Source organism: Suncus etruscus, chromosome 10 (genome assembly GCF_024139225.1).
Source record: "Suncus etruscus isolate mSunEtr1 chromosome 10, mSunEtr1.pri.cur, whole genome shotgun sequence".
Taxonomy (NCBI): domain Eukaryota; kingdom Metazoa; phylum Chordata; class Mammalia; order Eulipotyphla; family Soricidae; genus Suncus; species Suncus etruscus.
Window position 1 is genome coordinate 102,844,369 of NC_064857.1, and position 21,563 is coordinate 102,865,931.

Consider the following 21,563-nt stretch of genomic DNA (forward strand, 5'->3'; position numbering starts at 1 on the left):
TAATCAACTGGGCTCTGTGAACATGGTGAGTAGGTTTTTTTCTATACTGGCCCTTGAACTGACAGTTTAGAACTAGTTGCTGGAATAGACTTCAAGTAGACTAATTGTGGACACTCAGATGGTCAACCTAGCAAGCATCTCTTGAGCCAGAGTGTGCTCGGGAGGATCTAAAGAGAGAAGGCTGACAGAGAACATGGGTTCTGCCACAAAGATGATTTTCTATAATGATCCCAATATCACCTTTATCCATAGGAAATCAGAGAAGGAATTCTAAAGGCTTTAGGGAAAATTCCTCATAACCTTCTCCTTACCACTCAGCAAACTGTAAACAGTCCAATATTCAAAGCCTGACAGTCTCTCTTCATGGGCCCATATGTAACCAGCAAGAACAAGTGGCCTCTGTTAAGGGATGGGTACTCAGAGGCAATGGTTAACTAGCCTTTGTGTTAAACCACTTCTCTGTTAGAAATCTCATTTTATCTCCAACTGTGTAAAGTAAAACCAGACTGGTGCCACTTCTCCAGGGCCTCCATGGTCCTCATCCCCCCATAAAGCAGAACAAGCAAACTCTTACCCAGTTCCAATGCCGTTTCCTCTGTGGAATCTTCCTGGACTCAGGGGTCCCTGATCCTGTTTTTAAATACCCGTAGCTCTTATACACTTCCTCCCCAGACACTATTCTTTTCTTTTTGAAAGTGTTGACTACTCAAGAGAAAAACCTTTGTCTCACACATCTCTACTTGTCTAGTGCCTAATTGGGCATCAGAAATAGTACATGGCCACCATAGGAGTCAATTTGGAAATCGACAAGTAGGCCTTTATAAAGATATGTCAATACACTCTTTCTTCTTATGACAAAGTCTCCAAAATAAAGGAGATAAACAGAGGTTCTATATACAAACAGCCTTTGATCATAATAAAGAAAGGTTTTGTTTCAGCATTTGCCTTCAGATTATTTTCAGGAAAGCAGGAACTTCCCCAGACTGTGATGAGGAAGGCAGGGATCACTGTGCAAACAGCAAGAGGATATGAGTTTCTCACCAACAGGCAGCCCAACTGTCCCAAGTGCTCTGCAGACAGGCCACCCAAAATAACAGTGCAGGGCAGGACAGGGTCTCTTACGCTCTGATGTCATGTCAATAGGGGTTTCAGGATTACTGGGTCTACTTGTTTGTCTCCTTCTTAACTTTTTCAAGACTACAGATGCTCCCCCTCTTCATAGTCTCTGGGGTGCAAAAACAATTGGCTTCTTGCTTATAGTTACGGAGAAACATGGCATGAAAGTGACAAGTACAGAGACTGTGGAGTAGCTCATAAAGCTCTACTTGAGTACCTAGCAAGCAGGTGAGGTTTGACTATGCATGAGGTTAGACAAAGCATGGTTTGACTATGGAGTTTTTATTCTTGTTTTCCTTTCCTGTACAGCAGAGCTGAGCTTCCCGTACTGTTTTTGTTGCTTTGTGGTATGAGTGATGAGAGGTCCACAGCCTTGCTGATGCATGTCTCTGTGATCTTTAGAAATGCTTTCTTTGTCAGAAGTTATTTTTAAAGTAAATAGTAAAAAACTGCAGACTACTGAACCCCAGAAGACAGCAAACCTGATTCAGGTTCTCAGGAAGCCTCGGGTCAAGTCCTGGAGTCCCTGCAACCACAGACACCTTCCTGGGCCCCAGTGATGTTCTCAGGCTACTAGTGATCAATGAGGTCCAGGCTTTAGAGAAAAACAGAATCACTATCATTATAGGCAGCTTTGCACAAGCAGGCTGTGCATTGAGGAAAAAACACATTTGATTCTTTTTTCCTGTTATTTCTTGTTTGTTTGGTTAGTGCTCAGGGCTTATTCCTGGATCTATGCTCAGGGATCACTTTTAAAGGTGTGGGGCATTTTCTGCAAAGTCAAGGATCAATTCAGGGATTTTGTAAAAAAAAAATACAACTTACACCCTTCTTTTGAAAAGGTAATTTCAAGCATATAAAAATTCCACAAACACGGATTCTTTAAACAGAACTGCAAAGTGCACAGTATAATCTCTTTTTTGTGAGGGGGGAAAGGAGTCTTCTTAAGTGGTACTTAAGCCCTTCAGTGATTCTACATCAACCAACCATTGGTTTACTCCATGGGCCATAGGACATGGTGTTGCTAGGGCCTTGCATATCAGGGGCTGGGGCTGCACTGTTGATACTCAGAGGCTACAGTGGTACTGGAATCAAGCCACGTGCTGGAAGCATATGCAAAGAAGGCTCCTTAATCTTGTTCCATTTTTTTCCAGGCCAGTATTATCCCATTATACAGATGTGAAACCTAAGAGCAGAGGCCTGAACTTGTCTACCATTTCTGTCTCAATGATAACAACTCAGTGCACTCATTGGTCATTAGAGGTAGTCTGAGCTTTTCTAGTTTAGTTTAAGAATCAAATACAGGATCAGAGAGATTATAGCTAAGAAATATGACTTAAACTCACAAACAGGTATAAATGGAAAATAGCCCATTTCAATTTTTTTCTTTTAAAGGCAAATGATAAAAATGCACAGTATAAACCAATTCTCCTTATGTCTTCTGACCCTCAATACCCAACTGTCTTATTTAAATGAAAACACATTAATGTCTGTAAGCCATTTCATTCACTGTAAACCCATTGGGTGGCTGTATTTCACTTTTGTGTGTGTGTGAAAATTATTGTATCTCCAATTAGGTCATTAAGTCATTTTTATAAGATTTAATAAGTTCTTCTTGCTAATGACCATTTCTCAACATTAGATGGCTTCAGATACACATTGATATCTAAATTGGTGTGTTCCTACAGAAATGATGATTAAAAAAAAAAGTAACTATCCAGGAATTCCAAGCACTATTGTTAATACAATGGCTATTATGGGACATGTTTTCAACTGCCAGGCCTTCCAGCAGTACAAGAAGGCAGAGAAAAATTGCCCACTCTCATTCCAAATAAAGTCCTGGTTATGTCAGCCCAAATATAGGCATACCTGGAATTTTGGTCAGATTGATTTTTCTGCAGAGACTCTTAGAGGAGTGGTGAAGCAGGACCATTGATGAAATGGTGATTGTGGGTGATGGGTGTAGCAGGAAAAATCATGGTCCCATAAAACGTATTTTACTTTTAAATTTTGTATTTTAAGAACTTTCTCCCAAGCCCTAATTCCTTTGGATATAAGTTTACTTTTATTTGACTTTGAGTGGACCCTCTCCAGTAATACTTAAGGATTCAGAAACCACTTTTAAGGTACTGGGCAACTCAGGCCCCTCACCCAGTATTTATCCAGGAACTGGTTTTCTGCAAGCAGGGAAGAGGCTTCTATGGGCTTTGTGATGCCTTGGAGCTTCTAAATCAAACTCAGGGCCTTGCTTATGCGAGTCATACAATCCACTTCTCTAAGCTGCCTCCCTGGTCATTCTATATAGTCACTCTAAAGACCATTTTAAAAATTTGGATGCCAGTGGTTATACTGCAGGCAACTGCATGCATACCTCTTTATTACAAAGTTAGATTAGACAAGAGGGTTGGTTAGCAAGGGTGGATTTGCTCACTACACAAGCCCAGAATTATGCAGGCATCCTGTCCTCCTGCTGGCACTGCACATCCAAAGAGGAGAAAGACACTCTACCTCCTTCAAGGTGCTGCTACAATCAGTGATAAGAAAGCCAAGAAGCAATGATTACTCTCTGCCCAGGAATACAACAGAAGCCCTAAGAAGCTAGAGACCTGGAGGCAACTTGTTGCTTCTCCTTCAAAGGTTGAGTAATGAAGTCTCTCTCACTGCCAGTAAATTTGGGCTAAAGATATATTCTTTTAGATTAATTCTCAGCACACATGGATGCTGAGCAGCTCTGATTAGAGTGTTCAAATTTCAGATGCCCTATAAATGACCATTTAAGGGGATTTTCTAGAAGATTGTTCAGAAACCATCCAATCCAATCTTAAGTTTTACAGGGAAGAAACTGAGATCCATCTGGGTCAAATTTGGGGAAGTTACAACATAATCACCAAGTAAACAGAGATAGGAGATAGAGCAAGAAACTGGCAAGCTCATGGATAAACTGTTTTCTGCCCTTGCTTGGACATCAATGGCTAGAAGTCTCCCAAATTGTCATGTATCCAGACTATATGCATGCAGCACATTGACTGGCACACATACCCATTAAAAGAGATGGATAGATGGATGGATGGTTGGATGAAGATAGGATAAAATAAGGATTTATAAATAGATGGAAGCATGGATGAGGAGAAAATGAACAAATGAATTTGTGCAAGGATGAATGATAAATAGTGAATTGGTCTATGGAGAGATGAATGAAGAGATGGATGGATGGATGGATGGATGGATGGATGGATGGATGGATGGATGGATGGATGGATGGATGGAAAAAAATGGAAGGATAGAGGAAGATTGATAAATAAAGAGATGAATGGATGGATAGATAGATGAATAAATGTAAATGTAGATTTAGGAAAATTTTATATAGATCTCATAATCTAGAATCATCAGGAACATAAAAATTCTTTCCATTTTGGTAGAAAACCTTTCTTTCTCTTCTATCTCTGAAATATTGCACTCTATTGGCTTAGAATATAACATGGTCTCCCAAAATTTTTATTGATGGTGAGTATCCTGATTACTTAGATCATAGCTTATGAAATATTTTGTTGAGAATTTACTCCATCACTGCAAAAGAGCTCTGTCTATATAAAGAAACACAATGACCACATACAACCAAGAACACAGAAAGATAATTATACTGTAAGATTGCTCTTCTAGGGGCCGGAGAGATAGCATAGAGATAAGGTGTTTGCTTTACATGCAGAAGGACAGTGGTTCAAATCCCGGCATCCCATATGGTCCCCCAAACCTGCCGGGGGCAATTTCTGAGTGTAGAGACAGGAGTGACCTCTATGTACTGCCAGGTGTGACCCAAAAACAAACAAACAAAACAAAACAAAACAAAACAAAACAAAAAAAGATTGCTCTTCTAAATGGCAGAAGTAGAGAACTATCTAGATGTACATTGAAATCTAGATGTACATTGAAATTGTTTTGTTCTGTGAGGAAAATCATCTCTTTTAAAGAGATAAATCAAGGAACAAATAGATGAAATAATTTTCCTTCATCTTCATGTCGATAGCTATTCATTGTGTAATCTTGCTGTATAACAATAGACCACCTTCTACACTGTGCTTTGGTTCTGTACACATGTGTTCAGGAGCCAGAAGTTACTGCATGTGAATGAATAAGTCGGTATCTTTATTTCTCCTGTGATTGTGGTTAGGTTATGCATCTTGCTTTAATATCTACATCAATATCTGGTGCAATATTTTGTGCCAAATAGCCTGTAAGCTCTAGGTAAATATTTGTTGGATGAATAAATGTATGCCCAAAGGGGCTTCTGGAGGAGAGCCAGGAAAACATTCCTCTGATGAAAAGAATTTGTAAAAAGTTAGACACATGCTGAAAAATGAAATTGGGGACTGGGGTAGAAAAAGGGGAGGGGGCAAAGAGACACCATCTAGATAAAATGGAAGTAGTAGGTGGGAGGTTGTCTCTTTATAAATTGAAGATGAGAAAGTGAATAAAGGATAAAGGAGGAAATTACCCACCAGGAGAACAACTCCACCATGCTGGGAGCAACCTGCATTTTATTGAAATCTATGAACAGAAAGTACAAAAGGCCCCAGTAAGAGAGGCCCAGTTGAAGTAGTTTGATAAGAGGGAATGATCATGCTATTCAGATTACAGCTCCCATATCTTCTACCTCTCTACTGTCTTCTGCCTTCTCTACCTCTTCTTTACTGGGTTACATTCTTTTGCCAAACCCTTGCTATTCTTCCCAATAGGGTTGTTCCTGGTGTACTTGTTCTATTTCCTCAGCTTTCATTCACCCTTCTTCTCACTTAATTCTGTCATCTATCCACACTTCCATGTAAGACCATGAAAAAAATAGCCTTGTTGTCTTTTCATACTTATCATAATTCAACTGCTTCCGATATTATTGACTACTTCTCCCTTTTTAAATGTCTCTTGCTTTTTATGTCACCCATCTGAAGCAAAAGCCTCATGGCCCAATCCCAGGAAATTGGGGGGGGGGGGGAACGACAACAAAGGTCTTGAAGCAAATGCAGACACAGGAAATAATCCACACATGATTAAAGAGATAAAAACAGGTTCAGGAACTTCCACACACAAGTCTTCCGCTCCTAGTACTAATGCCAGAAAGCAGATAGCTCAGTAGTGGCAAACTGAAACCACAAGCCATTTCACTCTGAGACCCGCTGGCTTTCTTGGGGACCCAAAGACCACACCCTGGGGTGGAATAGAGGTAGAGTAAGGAACCAATCCAAAAAAGGCTTTAAACCAAAGGTGTTCCATCCAGTAATGGCAACCACCAGCAAAAAAAAAAAAGAATTATCCTGAAAAGAGTGAAGATCAACACCTCTCTTTTGATTTCCCTCTTATCTCTCCAGCCTCTCTTTATTCCCCTCTTTCTCTCCTCCTGGAAGTGTTGGTGATTCTACCAATTACCCGTCCAGCTCAGTATCATCCGTTTTTGTGATAGTTGCCATGTGTATGTTGGAGCTTCCATTTCTAGATCACTAGTCCAGATGGTTCTTCTGAACTACAGGCCTCTTAGATATGCTCACTTGGCTGTCCCACAGACTTCTCTTTCCAACAAGAGAAAGCCGAGTGCTTTACCATCTGCCAATCCTGCTTCTCCTCTGGTCTGCTCTATTTCCATGAATAGCATCACTCTCTGTCCAGTTGCTTATGCCAAAAACCATCCATCTTCTGTCCAAAGCAAAAGTCATTTTTCTTCCTTTCCTTCCTTATTCATATCTAAATTCATACTAAGATCTATGGATTTAATCTTATCAATTTCTTCTAAGCGCTCCATTTACTCCCTTTCCACCTTCACCATTTAGACCAATAGTGGCACCTGCCTGGGTCACTGCCCAGCTTCCTGATTTATCTACCCTGCTCTTATCTTCCTTTTTTACCACTTTATCTTCCCCAATTCAGTTTCAGACTGATCTCAAGTGATCATTTTAAAGAACAGTCTGAACTATACAGATAGGATAGAGACAACGATACATGCTGCTAGCTCCAGTTTAATATCTAGCATGGAATATGGTCCCCTGAATACAACCAAGACTGATCCTTGCACAAAGAACCAGGCATAAGACCTGAGCACTGCTTCTATGGTCCCAAAGTCCAAATTAAATTAAATTAAATTAAATTAAATAGAACCTGTTTGCAATGCTTAACTTGCTTGCATTTTTTATTTTCTCTAGAATAAGCGTAGACCCTGAGTGTGGATTTTAAAACCCGTAATTATCTGATTTATACTTGCTTCTCTCATTTAATTCATTGCCACTTTGAAACTCCCATATACCATGGCTTCTGAGTCAAGCTTTCAATGTGATGCTCTACTTTGCCTCTGTTTCTAACCTTTGTTTGTAAAAATTGCTGCATGAAGACCTTTATACACAAAGTCACTCTGTGCCCTTTATTGCTGTCATTGATGAGTGAGTGTTAGAATACCTCTTTGAGTTTAATACATTTAGATACAGAGATTACCCTTAGCGCTTTCTATGACACCTCGGGATGACCTCTGAAGAAGTCCTTGAGATACTAATAAAGACCAGAGGAAACCAGCTCAGGTGTGGGGAAATGTCCCTCTACCCTAGGTGCCTCCCAAACTATAGCCAGTTCTCATACATACTCTCCTTAGAAAGGCTTTGGTGTATGCCCCTCAATGGAAGGCAAATTTTGCATAAGGAAACAAAACCTGTCTTTTACTTATTCATATTTTATTGAGTGCCTAACATATATCGGAAATTAAAGGCCAGGGTCTTTTCAGTCATATGCTATATGCCTAGCCAAGGGCTTTAGTAAGGCCTGACTCCCCTTTGACTCCCCTCACCAGGTTCAGCTGGCTCCAGATGATTCCTTCAAGAGCTTCCCTCCAGGTATTGTGGCCTTCACAAACCATGAAAGGATCCCCTTTACCTCATTCACACAGGGTCCTCTGTAGAATAAGGATGGTCAATTAAGGCAAAAAAAGGCTTTTGTATTCTTCATACTCTGACTTTCTAGGGAGACAAAACAAATACAAATACCTAGTAAAATAAATATTCACATAGTGAAAAGTCTATGCTAAAAAATGCAGTAGGGCTTCTATCTGGAAGGTAGCTTTAGAGATGTGGCTCAGGAAGACAACTTCAAGAACCCAGAATGTACATTTATACTGAGAATCACCTCATATACAAGTCAGTCCTGGAAAGGACTGGGATCATCCCAATGTTTACAAAGACAAAAGAGAGGCTGGAGTAACTGAGGTGTATTAGGCAAGAGAAAACAACAAAGAGAAGAGCAGGGAGGAATCAAATCATGCAGTCCTTCACAAAGTTCTTCATAGTATATCCGGGCCCAGCTCACTGATTTATTTATTCATTTATACCTGTTGAATGGAGGGTGGGGGGGATGGGGGGCGATCTTAGGTCTTCAGATACAAAGTGACCCAGGGCAGATGCTCCATGTGGTCCTAGTGCCCTCTAGTGACCACACACTCCAACCCAAGGCCTTCTATAACTTCATTTTCCAGAAAATTGAGACAACCTCAGTCTTGTTTGGGGGACTCAGTTTAAGAGTGCAGCAATAGTTTTTAAAGTTTGTCTTATTGTTTTCAGCATATTAAACTAATTTGATCCAGAGTCCTTGGTATTGTGTCTGGAGAGATAGTACAGGGATTAAAGTGATTGTCTTGCACGTTGCCAACCCTAGTTCAATCCCAAGTACTACATATGATCCATAGGCACCACCGTGAATTATCCCTGAGCACTACCATGTGTGTCCCTTGCACCTCCCTAAACATTTTTGTTAAGAGAGTCATAGAGAGCTTTTATGCCTAACCCAAAGAGCGATTTCCAGAGAGAATATATAACTGTTCAATTTCTCAGAGGAAGTCAGGGAGCCACCAGGTCAAGTGACAAGTATTCAAACACATTTCTGTATTCCTTAGCTCGCATGACAGCAAGGAAGCTTCAGAATAGCCTTAAATATTGTATGGCAGTTAGGATGATCCTCATATCTTCTTGCACCGCCATGTATCACCCTTCGTCTAAAGTGGCCTCACAACACCCTGGCTCCAGCCTGTCCGCTCTGGTCTCTCATTCTGCAGAAAAAGCTTAGAAGAAATGTGTCCATTGGGGACATATTTCAGTATATGCACAAACAAAGCACATTGCTGTGCTATCATTGTTCACTTTCATTTGGATGCTGACCTATTCTGGGTCCATTGTCCTAATGATCCAGCAGATTCGGCACCATCTTCTCATGATACGGACCCAATAAAAGTCCGCTCAGTGCACCCCCTTTGCAAATGTGAGCATCAATCAATCAAAAGTCATGCCAAAGACCTGTATCTTCAGGGAAGGGGTAACAGAAATGTAATGCACTCTGCTTCTCAAATGGTCTCATCTTTGTTTGCAACATTGTCAATGTTTGATCCCCTCCAGCTTCCATGGTTGATCATTCTCTAAATGGGTGAATCTTTCCACTCTGTGCTCTTCTCCCAAAGCTGCTGTGTGTGCTTTTCTGTTAGTCTGGTCATCCTCCACTGACCCAAGTGAAGGAATCTGGCTCTTCTTGATGTTTACAGGTATTTCCTCTTTAGTCCTCAGTTACCCAAGTGTAACACATGCCATTCTCTAATCTTGTTGCATTAATCAGTCTCCAAATTCCTTACCACTTGCTCCTCAGGTGATTCCATCAAATCTCTAGGTAAAAATTTCTGCAAGAAGCATGTGGTATCTGCACATTTCCACTTCCCTCTGCAGTCATCTGACTCCCCAGGTTTCTCCCTCAAAGTATTTTGAGTTTCTGTTTACCTCCCTACAAATTCAGATCTGGTCTCATCCATATATTTTCTAATTGTTTCTTGATGGCATTGACAATGATAATGAGTGTTGATAACAATGTTGGGGAGGAAGTCACTTTTAAAATAGATCTTAATTAAATTTATTTTTTATTGTGAGAAATAATTACTTTTAAAAAGAAAACAAGAGCTAGAGAGGTAGTTAAAGGGGTTAAGGTATTTGCCTTATAAGCCTCAGTTTGAGCCTTGGCACTACATAAGATTCCCCTGGAACATCTCCAGGAGTTATTCTTGAGTGCAGTCAGGACTAAGCTCTAAACACAACCCGTGTGACCCCAAAACTTACTTTGAAGGATCTTCAAAGATCCTTCACCCAAGAGTTCAACTCCCTAAAATTAATATGCACGGAACCCATCATTGTAGCATCATTCAAGGTAGTATAACATTGAACATATTTAAATTTCCATCAGATGGAAATCATTATATAAATAACTTAGATGCTCATTGATATACTGATATCATGGAAGATCAAGTCATTTTTATAAAAAAATAATAACTCTGACTTAGGTATACAACTTGCAAATAAGCCCTGAAACATCACTAAACACATATGCAAATTAAGAGATAGTATACTTGAAGCCACTTTTGTAAAAAAAAATTTTTTTTTTGGTTTTTGGGTTAAAAAGTTTTTAAATGAGCCATTTATAAGACAAGATCTAGAATTCATCTAAGTGAATCAAAGGTGCTTCTTCTATGATATAAGAAACTAAATATTTAATTATTTATATTTTATCATTATTTTAATTACTATTAGAATTCTAGATTTTGGGAGTTATTTTTTTTTAGGTATGGGTAGGTCACAACTGAAAGTGCCCTGGGCTTACTCCTGGGTCTATGTTCAGCAATCATTCCAGGTGCTGCTCAGGGACCATGTAGTGGCCAACATCAAAGTGGCATGGACATATGCAAGGCAAGTGATTACTCCCTGTATTATCTCTCTTAAATTTTTGTGTTTTGAAATAATGAGAGCAAATTTTAAGTTTGTTGAGCTCATCAGAGATATTAAGTTTTATCATACTCTCAATTGAGAAAAATTACTTTTGTAATTTTTATTCCTATAACTCCCTAGACCCTGAAGAACTTTCTATGTGCTGATCCAGAATTTTCCCTCTTCTCCACAGTTCAGGTGGCAACTGTTGTTACTTGAGTGCAGCAGAATTCCTCAATAATGCTTCCAAGTTTTAACATGTACCTTCAGGCTCCTTTCAACAGCTTTTCTCTGACCCTAATTTTGTTTACTCAGGCTGTTCATGAATTATTTCACCAGAGTTGTAGTTTACCTATATTTATAAGGTTTTGATATTTTCTAAGCTCTCTATATTATATGTAATAATTAATATATTGTTATATATAATATACTATATATTATATATGTTTATTATATACAATAGTGCATTTTATATTATATATTTTATAAGGTTTTGATTTTGCCTAAGTGTTGTTCTCTCTTTATACATATGTATGTATATATATATACATATATATATATATGTTCCATGTATAGTTTATTTGCCTCTTACTCAGCAATGCTTGGGAACTACTTCTGGATATGTGCTTGGGGTTGCTACTGGAAATACTTGGGGGCCCCATGATATGTTTATTATCAAACCATCAAATCCAGGCTTCTATCTAATGCAAAGCATGCACTCCACTCTGGCTCATCACCAATATATTTTTCCTGTTTTTGTTTGTTTGTCCACTTGTGGACAGGGATTACTTCTGACTCTGTGCTCAGAGTCACTCTTGGTGGGGTTGAGGGACCATAACAGTACCATGAATTGAACCTGGGTCAGCTGTGTGGAAGGGTCCTCTGTGTAGGGTAGAGTAGCTTTGGATACTCTTTTTTTCTATTTTTAATGAGAGGAGATAACTGCTTTCTAGCCTATTTAGAGCTTCTCATTAATATTCAATTCATATAATTTTTAAAAAGAGAGCCTAAGGAATTGGAAATAGATATATGCTACTTGTATTTTTATCTTTTATTATTGTTATTTTGGGGATACACCAGAAGCACTTAAAGGCTATTCCTGGTTCTGCATTCAGAAATTACTCCTGGCAGGCACAGGGGACCATATGGGATACTGTGTCTCCAACTTGGGTGAGCTGCTTACAACGCAAATACCCCACCATCCATGTTACTGTTCTGGCTTATTATTTTGGTTTGTTTTTTTGGGGGGCCACACCCAGCGACGGTGCTCAGGGATTATTCCTGGCTCTGTGCTCAGAAATCGCACCTGGCAGGCTCAGGGACCAAATATAGAACCATATGATGGGGATAGAACCTGGGTCTGTCCTGGATCAGCAGCATGCAAGGCAACACCTGACCACTGTGCCATCGCTCTGGCACCTACCTCCTGCATTTTTATGTTTATATTTATCCTTACTTCTTTCTGAAATTATGTTGTGCATAGTGCGTCCATTATAGTATTTTTTTTAATTTTTCACTTTATTTTCAAGATGGTAGCTTAGTTGGCATTTAAAAAACAGAATTCCCATGAGTGAATTTATTTTATTATTTAAAATGTTTTATGATAACAGTGATTTACCACGTTGTGCAAAGTACGGTTGTTTCGGGCTTTAATGTCCAAACATAAACTTAACTACCAGTGTGACCTTTCCTCCACCAGTGTCTCTAACCTCTCATCTACCAACCTAGTCTGCCCCCACTTACAGGCAAAAACAAACGTACTTCATATTGTTTGTTACAAAGGCAAATGGAATTATCAAAACTTAGATCAATAAGGGTCGATTTGAAATAAATATTATCTCTCTTCATATTACTAAAGATACATGATGTATCTAAGGATTTACTGTGTCTGTGATTGATGCTGTTCAAGCCTTCTGTGTTACTGTTTAGGATCACTGGGTTTAGTGATCTTCTATGGAACATCACATAAGATTTGTTGTAATCCTATGGGGAAGACACTACTATGAACTTGTGAGGTGTTGTGAGGCCACTTGCAGCCACTCTATCCAAGATCTATACATCTGGAACAAGCTTTGGTGGCTTGGCAGTTTGATAAAGATAAGTCATGGAGCTGGAAGGTTTCTGTCAGAGGTTGCCAGGTGTGGCTGTGGCTACTGTGGCTTCAGGCAAAAAAGAAAATCTGTCCCCACCCATTCTGAGATGGCTCCAGAGTTTTCAGCCCTGCCAAGACTACCTGGGAAGAGTTGGTGGCCATAATTTTCTTTTGAAGCTTAGCTGTAGAGATGAGTTTGTTTATATTTTTTCTTTTCTCAGAGGCTTCTGGGTTTTCTGGTGGTAGGGAGAGGGAGTAGAGGAAGGGTGACTTGGCCTGCCCTCATTCTGAGAATACCCCAGAATTTTCAGGCTATAGTTGGGTTTTACCTGAGAAGGTTCAGCAGTTCATATTATTTGAGATCAGTCATAGAGCTGGGCTATTTCTGATGGAGGGTGTCAGGTGTAGTTCAATTTATTTTTTTCTCCATTTACATTTTTACATAAAAATATGAACCAAAAAATCACAAACTGCAGCTAAGACAAAAAAGGGAAGAGTTGAAGTCACCTATATTTTTATAGTCTTATATGATAACTTCTGCTAATTGAGTGTAACACAATGTAAATTAATATATATTTTCTTTAAATAAGATTATATTATAGCATAATATCATTTTATTGTTTCTGATTGCTTATAACTATATTATTAACATAACATAGATACCTTTCTATGTTATTGAAGATAAAATAATGGAAACAAAATTAAAATTTACTGCATTCCAGGAATAGGGCTAAGCTTTTTATTTGTATGATTCAATCCTCCTGTCACAACGTGTTATATTAGGTGATATTATTACTATCATTTTATATATTAAAAACAAGTATAGAGAAATGAGATCATTTGCCTAAGGGCACACTGCTTGAAAGTGTCAGAGCTAGATATAGAACTAGATATTCCAGAGCTAGAGTTTATGCTATTGACCACAAAAGGCCTAAGACACATAGGGCCAGAGAGATAGCACAGCGGTAGGGCATTTGATTTGCACGCAGCCAACCAAGGACAGACATTGGTTTGAATCCCAGCATCCCATATAGTCCCCCAAGCCCACCAAGAGTGATTTCTTTTTTTTTTTAATTTTTATTGTGGTCAAGTGAAATGCAAATCTTTCACAGTAATATTTAAGGCACATAGTGACAATGAATGAGGGGCATTCCCACCACCAGTGTTGTCCTCCCTCCATCAAAATGCATAGTTTTAATGGTAGACTTTTTGTTTGTTTCTTGAGCTTTGGAGAGACATCCAATGGTACTCAGGGGCTGTTCTTGTCCTTTGTGATCAGGAAGGAACCCACATGGGATAGCATATGTGATGCCAAGAATTGAACTGGGGTTGACCTGATGCAATGCAAGTGCTTTATATCTATTCTATCTCTTTGACCCTTATAGTAGTGTTTTATGCTTTGATTTTATTTTTGGGCCACCTTCTGATGCTCAGGGGTTATTCCTGGCTATGCACTCAAAAATCGCTCCTGACTTGAGGGACCATATGGGACACTGGGGATCAAACCACAGTCCATCCTGTGTCAGCCACATGCAAGGCAAATGCCCTACCGCTGTGTTATCACTCCAGCCCCCATAATAGTATTTCTGTAGGAACACATGCTTCTGTCCTGCTTACTTTCACTTCTTTGAAATTATGCCAATTTCTCTAAAATGCTCAAAAAATTAAGGAATTGCCTAAAGTTTTATTTTTCAAGGGCTTCAAATGCATTGAATTTCTGGACTTGAGCAGATAAATCATGCATGGAAAAAACATTGTTTCGCTGTTGGACTTTTTATAGTACTAATTGTTCTTCTTTTCTACATTTTAATTTCTCTTCCACGTCTCAAATGACTGTTAGAACAAATTTCAATGGTTTCAGTATCTGTAGAGGAAGGATGATACGATGTGATGCAGGATGCCTGGGAGGTGGGCCCTGCTCTGTGCCCACCTCTGCCTCTCACTTGCTTTATGACCTTTCAGAAACCACTTAAGCATTTAGCTTTTGTTTTCCTTATTTTCCAGATGAGAAAAGTGAACTAAATAACCTTGACAACCTACTTCACATTCTAAAGCCCAAAGAAATGCCAAACTACCTTGAGTGAAGTCAGTCTTGAAAAGGACATGAAAATAGACAAAAGTGAAGTGGTGGGGGTGGGGGTGCAGGCAACCAAAGATTTGTCTCAATAGATTAAAAGTACTTTGTGCCTCTTCACTTAACCAGGGCCTCCTAACTGTACACTTTAGTGGCTTGTGAAACGTGTCTCTCTCGAAGACCAAGGTAATTATAGCTGTTCCACTGAAGCATGACAAATAGCCTCTCACTTTGAATTCTTATATGGGAAAGAAAAATCTTCCATGACAATAGCACAGGGACTTAATTACAGACTCCAGCTCTGAGGGCAAGATTAGAGATAGGCATTGGTTGCAGTCAAAGAAGAAGCAATGGGAGTGTGAGGTCACCTGGGAAGAACCAAGACAAGATCTGAATGCCACACAACACCATGACAACATGTCTGGAACTTTGTCAAGAACTTTCTATTTGACAGGGCTGTCCCTGGAACATTTTCTACAGGGCCCATTTAATTTCATCAATAGCCCAAATAAATAGGTTCCTGAGGTGTATACTGTTAGGTTACACCTTATCTTACCCAAAACAAAGATCATCCCTGGTTTCTTTGTATATGCATGTTTATAAGTTGCTTTCTCCCAAAACAAAGATTATCTTCTATGTAAACCTGGGAGGGACAGACTCAGGAAACCTAAGTTATCTGCCCTTATGTCTTTACTGCCCCCACTTCAAAGTGATCTCTGTACTCAAAAAAATAGTTTTGACAGGCAGTTTGCTAGAGATACAAGGTAGAAGACTGTCAGACTGTACTTCACCCTTAGCCTGGTTTGGATTGTTTCATGCTCAATTCTGATTTAGACTCATTCACCCGTGGTTGGAGATGCAGTGCCAGGGGTGATTTTACAGATACCTTGTGGGCTTTTTTTTTTTCTGTTTTACAAAGAGGGTTATGTATGAGAAGGAGCTTGGAAGAAGTTAAGTGCCATGCTTCCAGTTATTCAGCCAGTAGTTGTCAGGGATAAATGAAATCACAGAGACAACACTGCACATTTCTTTACTTATTTATCTAATTTAACACATGTCTGGAAAGTCTGTTGTGTGCCAGACATCCTTCTAAAGAGCTGTAATGTACCAGGGAAAGAGGCAAAGCTTCTACCCCTCTGGAGATTGGCTGACAGTGAGAAGAGCCCAGAAATAACACACCAATTAATCAGTACATAATTTCAGATGGTAGTAAGTACTAGGATGGGCAAAGAGTGAAATAACTTTACACAGGTTGGGAGGGAAGGATCAGGGATCTGGCAGGTGAGCTGAACCCTCTATGGTGGAGAAAATTAGACACACAGAGGTCTTTTCTATAGAGGGTCTATAAAAATAAGAGTGGCTGAATGTTAAGGGAAAAGGAGGAAAATCCCTCCGTGGTGGTCATAACCAGAGTCTTGGGTCCTTGTTGGCCCTAATAGGTGAAATATGTGGATTTTTTTTCAAAGGCAGAAGAGAAAAGAAACTGAGAGATTGTGAGTAAAAGGCAGTGTCATCTCCACTATATCTAAGTAGCTTTCTTCTGTCAATATACCTATTGTATATTGAAATGGATCACTTGTTTATGTAGTATTCAGGGTCATCTAAACAGGAGCTTAAGAGTCAGGAGGCAATGTTTTAGATAAATTAAAATTCAAGATTTTTCACAGATTTCAAAACCAAAACGGATAGAGCCACCTGATCTAAATTTCTGATGCATAAACAACTTGAGGGGATATAAGTTAATCACCTTGAATCAGTATATTTAAAACACACTAAAAGGGGCCTTGTATTTTTAGAGTTTCCCTCAGAAAGTTGTACTCTAAATACTGAGTATATTGATCACATTTGGTTTAGGGATTGTACTAGCCTCATAGCAATTATCTCATCCAAAATAAAAAGACATCATGTCAGATTTCACATTACCACTCAATCCAGTGTACATGTGTGTGTGTGTGTGGGTGGGTATATGTGTTTTGAGTTTTATATTTAGAAAATATTTTAGAATGTGTCATCAACATTTTTATATGAAAGGCCTGACTTTGCTGGTTAACTTTCTTTTTTTAATTAATATCTTTATTTAAACACCTTGATTACAAGCATGATTGTGGTTGGGTTTCAGTCATGTAAAGAATACCCCCTTCACCAGTACAACATTCCCATTACCAATGTCCCAAATTTCCCTCCTCCCCACCCCATCCCACCTGTACTCTAGACAGGCTTTCTACTTCCCTTAGTCATTCACATTGTTATGATAGTTCTCAATGTAGTTATTTCTCTAACTACACTCATCACTCTTTGTGGTGAGCTTCATGAAGTGAGCTGGAACTTCCAACCCTCCTCTCTTTTGTCTCTGAAAATTATTGCAAGAATGTTTTTCATTTTTTTAAAACCCATAGGTAAGTAAGACTATTCAGCATCTTTCTCTCTCCCTCTGACTTATTTCACTCACATAATATATTCCATGTACATCCATGTGTAGGAAAATTTCATGACTTCATCTCTCCTGACAGCTGCATAATATTCCATTGTGTATATGTACCACAGTTTCTTTAGCCATTCATCTGTTGAAGGGCATCTTGGTTGTTTCCAGAGTCTTGCTATGGTAAATAGTGCTGCAATGAATATAGGTATAAGGAAGAGATTTTTGTATTGTATTTTTGTGTTCCTAGGATATATCCCTAGGAGTGCTGGTGAACTTTCATTATATAAATATTCTAGAATTTTATTGAAAACTTGGCAACTTTATTCATTTTAAAAAAACTTTATAAATGCTCAAGGTAAACAATTAAAATTGGTTTGTGACAGACACATACTTAATTCCATTTAAGTTAAAAAGCCCACTGTTGGGGCCAGGCGGTGGCGCTAAAGGTAAGGTGCCTGCCTTGCCTGCGCTAGCCTTGGACGCTAGCCTTGGACGGACCACGGTTCGATCCCCTGGTGTCCCATATGGTCCCCCAAGCCAGGAGCAACTTCTGAGCACATAGCCAGGAGTAATCCCTGAGCGTTACCGGGTATGGCCCAAAAACCAAAAAAAAAAAAAAAAAAAAAAAAAGCCCACTGTTATAAGACATGGTTTTCTTACTTTGACAAAACTTAATTTTTATTCTGCTAGGTAAATTTGAATAACCATAGAGGCAATATAGAAACACTGAATCTTTGGGTACATGTATTTGTGATTTGTGTGTTGATTATTCATGAGTAGATTTCTAACAATGTAAGCCTATGGAGATCAGTGTGTGTAACTCCCTTTGGTCACCTTTGCTATAGGGTGATCTGCAGAGATCAAATTAACTATGAAAGAAAACCTTTTAAGCTATGCAACTGTAACTGGATTGGATCTGCAGAAGTTCACTAAGGTTTCATTTATAATCCTTTTTTTTTCTGGTGTTGGGGTAGTATGGAAGTTCTCCAACTATCCTATACAACTGGAAAAGGTCCTTGTAGGAAAGTATTATATGACCACAGCATGAGAATTTAGCAGCAGTAGGTGGCTCGGTGAAGTTTTTTCCCCATTATCTGTGTTCCAGAATATAAACAATTATGCAAAATTGTGCTGACAATTGCACACTCTACTTTATTGTAATTCTTTCTTACTGATGCTTCTGGGACTGGGAGGTTTTCTGAAGATTTTCTAAGTGGTGTAATGGAGTAAGTTCAAAGAGATAAGGTGACTTTAGTGGAAATATTGGCGCCCCTGCTGTCAGACTTACTATTGTAAGAACTCAGTGTGCTGAGTTACACAAGTACCCAGATTCAATATTACATACTTGTCACTTTGCATCTTGTCCTCTTAATAAATGGGCTAAAGGTCTGATTGGAAACTGGGCACTAAATTATAGGTTTATTATGCCAAGTTAAGTAAATACCATTTGAAAGGATTACTGGAGGGTACAATCAAGTTAATTGCTTTTAAAAAGTCTTTTTTGATTTATGGGGCTCCACAAGAATGGTTCAGCAATTGGTTCTATCCTAAAGAGTGGATTAAAATAGGAAGAGCTGGACTCTCTGGGGTTGGAACTTGCATTTCTTTCCCATTGCCTTGAAATGTCCCATTCCTGAGCAGAGAGGCCCCTTCTGACCAGGATGTAAGTCCTGTTGACAGCTGTCTCTCCTCCTAAGGAGATACATGTTGACAGTTAGATGGGACACTGATTGATTGGTTCCTTTCTTTTTTATTCTAGATGCTGAGGAATACCAGCCTCCAATATGGAAATCTTACTGTGAGTATCTACAATGAAAATTCCCTCTACACTTTTGCAGGTTTGCCCTTTGAAAATTCTTGCATGCTCCATCATTGCATGCCACTCCCCTGACCTCCCAAAGCTGCCTTCTTCCACACAGGGGAGAGATTGGTTGGGAAACACTTAGAGTGTTTCTTCTGGCCCTGGAGAACCCATGCTCACTAGCTGGGCCCAACTGGCAGGTTTAAAGAGAGCAGTGTCTTGTCACTCTCTTCCATACCACCTGGGGCTTATTTTCTCTTTTTGATTCTTCACAAAGTTGAGGACTTAGCATCCACCAATGCCTTCAGTTATCTTCTGGCCAATCATCCCAAGATTTGATAACTTATGACATTTGTCATAAAAAAGAAATATCAAGGAACTGGGGAGATAAGTTATCTGGTAGGGAACTTGCCTTGAACACAGCCAACTCATATTTCATTTTCCTGAACCCCATATGATCCCCCTCGCACCACCAGATGTAATTTCTGAGTACAGAACCAAGAGTAAGCCCTGTGCACCACTGGATGTGCCCCCAAAACAAACAAACAACATCAGAAGTAATATCAATAGATAGAAGAGAATCCCTTAGAAATAGAGATCATATCTGAGCATGAGACATTAATTCAGCTCCCTCAGGGGATAGACTATTTTCATGACTGCTGGTATTTTTTTCTTTCTTCTTAGAATCTTCTAAGTTAAATTCCAGTGAGATGGACGGAGTGTAGTAAGGGGGGCAATTAGGAGGGCTAAGAACTAAGGACACAGAGTCTTCTTCACGCTACACTTCTAGAAAGCAACAATAAAAATATTTATTTTCACTTTCATTGATATGGTGATAGTTTTTAGTACCCACTGAGACCGGCCCCATTTCAGCCATCTTGCTTGATCCTCAACAAACTCCCCTGTTCTCACCAATACCCGAAGACATAGGTTTTGCTATCTTCCCCTTTAAAATCAAGGAAACTAGCTTGAAGGGAGGTTTGATAACTTGATGAAACTTTCACAAAACAAGTAAACGAGTGAGTGGAGTGATATTCAGCATGGAACCCAGATGCAAGCTTGATCCACAGCTGGTATGTCTTCAAGATGTTTTGTTGTTGTTGTTAAAATTTTATGCTTAAGAGACTAATCAATGGGTAGGGCACTTACCTTAAATATGACCCACGAAGGGGCTGGAGAGATAGCACAGTGGTAGAGTGTTTTCCTTGCATGCGGCCCACCCAGGACAGACCCAAGTTTGATCATCGGCAACCCACATGATCCCCGAGCTTGCCAGGAAAGATTTCTGAGCACAGAATCAGGAGTAACCCCTGAGTACTACTGCTGGGTGTGGCCCAAAAACAAATACAAAAATAAAAAATATGACCCACCAAGCGGTTCATTCCCAGCACTACACAGGATCCTCAGAACACCACCAGGAGTGTTCCTGAGTACTGCCAGGTATGGCCCCAAACCAATATATAAAAAATAAATAATAAAATGTCATGACTAAGTACAACATAAAATCTATTTATCACACATTAAGATGAATAGATATAAGGGCATATTTTACATAACAATGCAAAGCTACATAAAAGCTAATATTAGAGAATACTTAATATTGGGAAAAAGCGTTTCCTGGAACCCACAAACCAGCCTCCTCTCCTCCCCCCAGTTTTCCATTGATCTTTCCCAAATAAGTACTGTCAGCTTGGCAAGGTATAACTTTCTGAGAGTTTCCAGTGCATGACTGAAGCCAGAGAGACAGTAGAATAGGCTCTTTCCTTATATGCAGCAGATCTATTTTCTACCTCTGTACCTCATATGGTTTCCTAAACTCTTCCAGGAGTGATCCCTGATAGAGTTGAGCTTGAGCCAACAACCCTCACCCTCCAAGAAAAAAAAAAACCCAGAAAAATTAAAATGCATGTGCAGGGGCTGGAGCAATAACACAGGAGTAGGACATTTGCCTTGCATGCACCCGACCTGGGACAGACCAGGCTCAATCCCCAGTATACCATATGGTCACCTGAGCCTAAAGGAGTGCAAAGCCAGGAGTAACCCCTGAGTGCTGCCAGGTGTGGCCCAAAGATAATAAATAAAAAAATAAATAAAAATAAATAAATAAATGACTGAACCTCAAAATAAAATAAAGTAAAAATAAAATAAAATGCATGTGCTAATGTTTTTGTTGTTGCTGCTGCTTTTTGTCAAAATGGCTTTTCAGGAACTAAAGTGATAGTACAGCAAGTTCTCACAGCCAACCCAGATTCAATCCCCAGCACTCCATATGGTCCTGCCAGGAAGCTACCAGTTTGATC

The 21,563-nt window shown here is 39.4% G+C and overlaps 1 protein-coding gene across 1 annotated transcript in view; it reads left to right on the plus strand.

Annotated features, from left to right (window-relative positions):
• CHN2 (chimerin 2) overlaps positions 1-21,563 on the plus strand; it is a 330,699-nt gene that overhangs the window by 163,575 nt on the left and 145,561 nt on the right. The window contains exon 2 of the mRNA XM_049781874.1: positions 19,222-19,260. Within this exon, the coding sequence (XP_049637831.1) occupies positions 19,222-19,260 (39 nt within the window). The remainder of the gene's footprint in view (positions 1-19,221; positions 19,261-21,563) is intronic.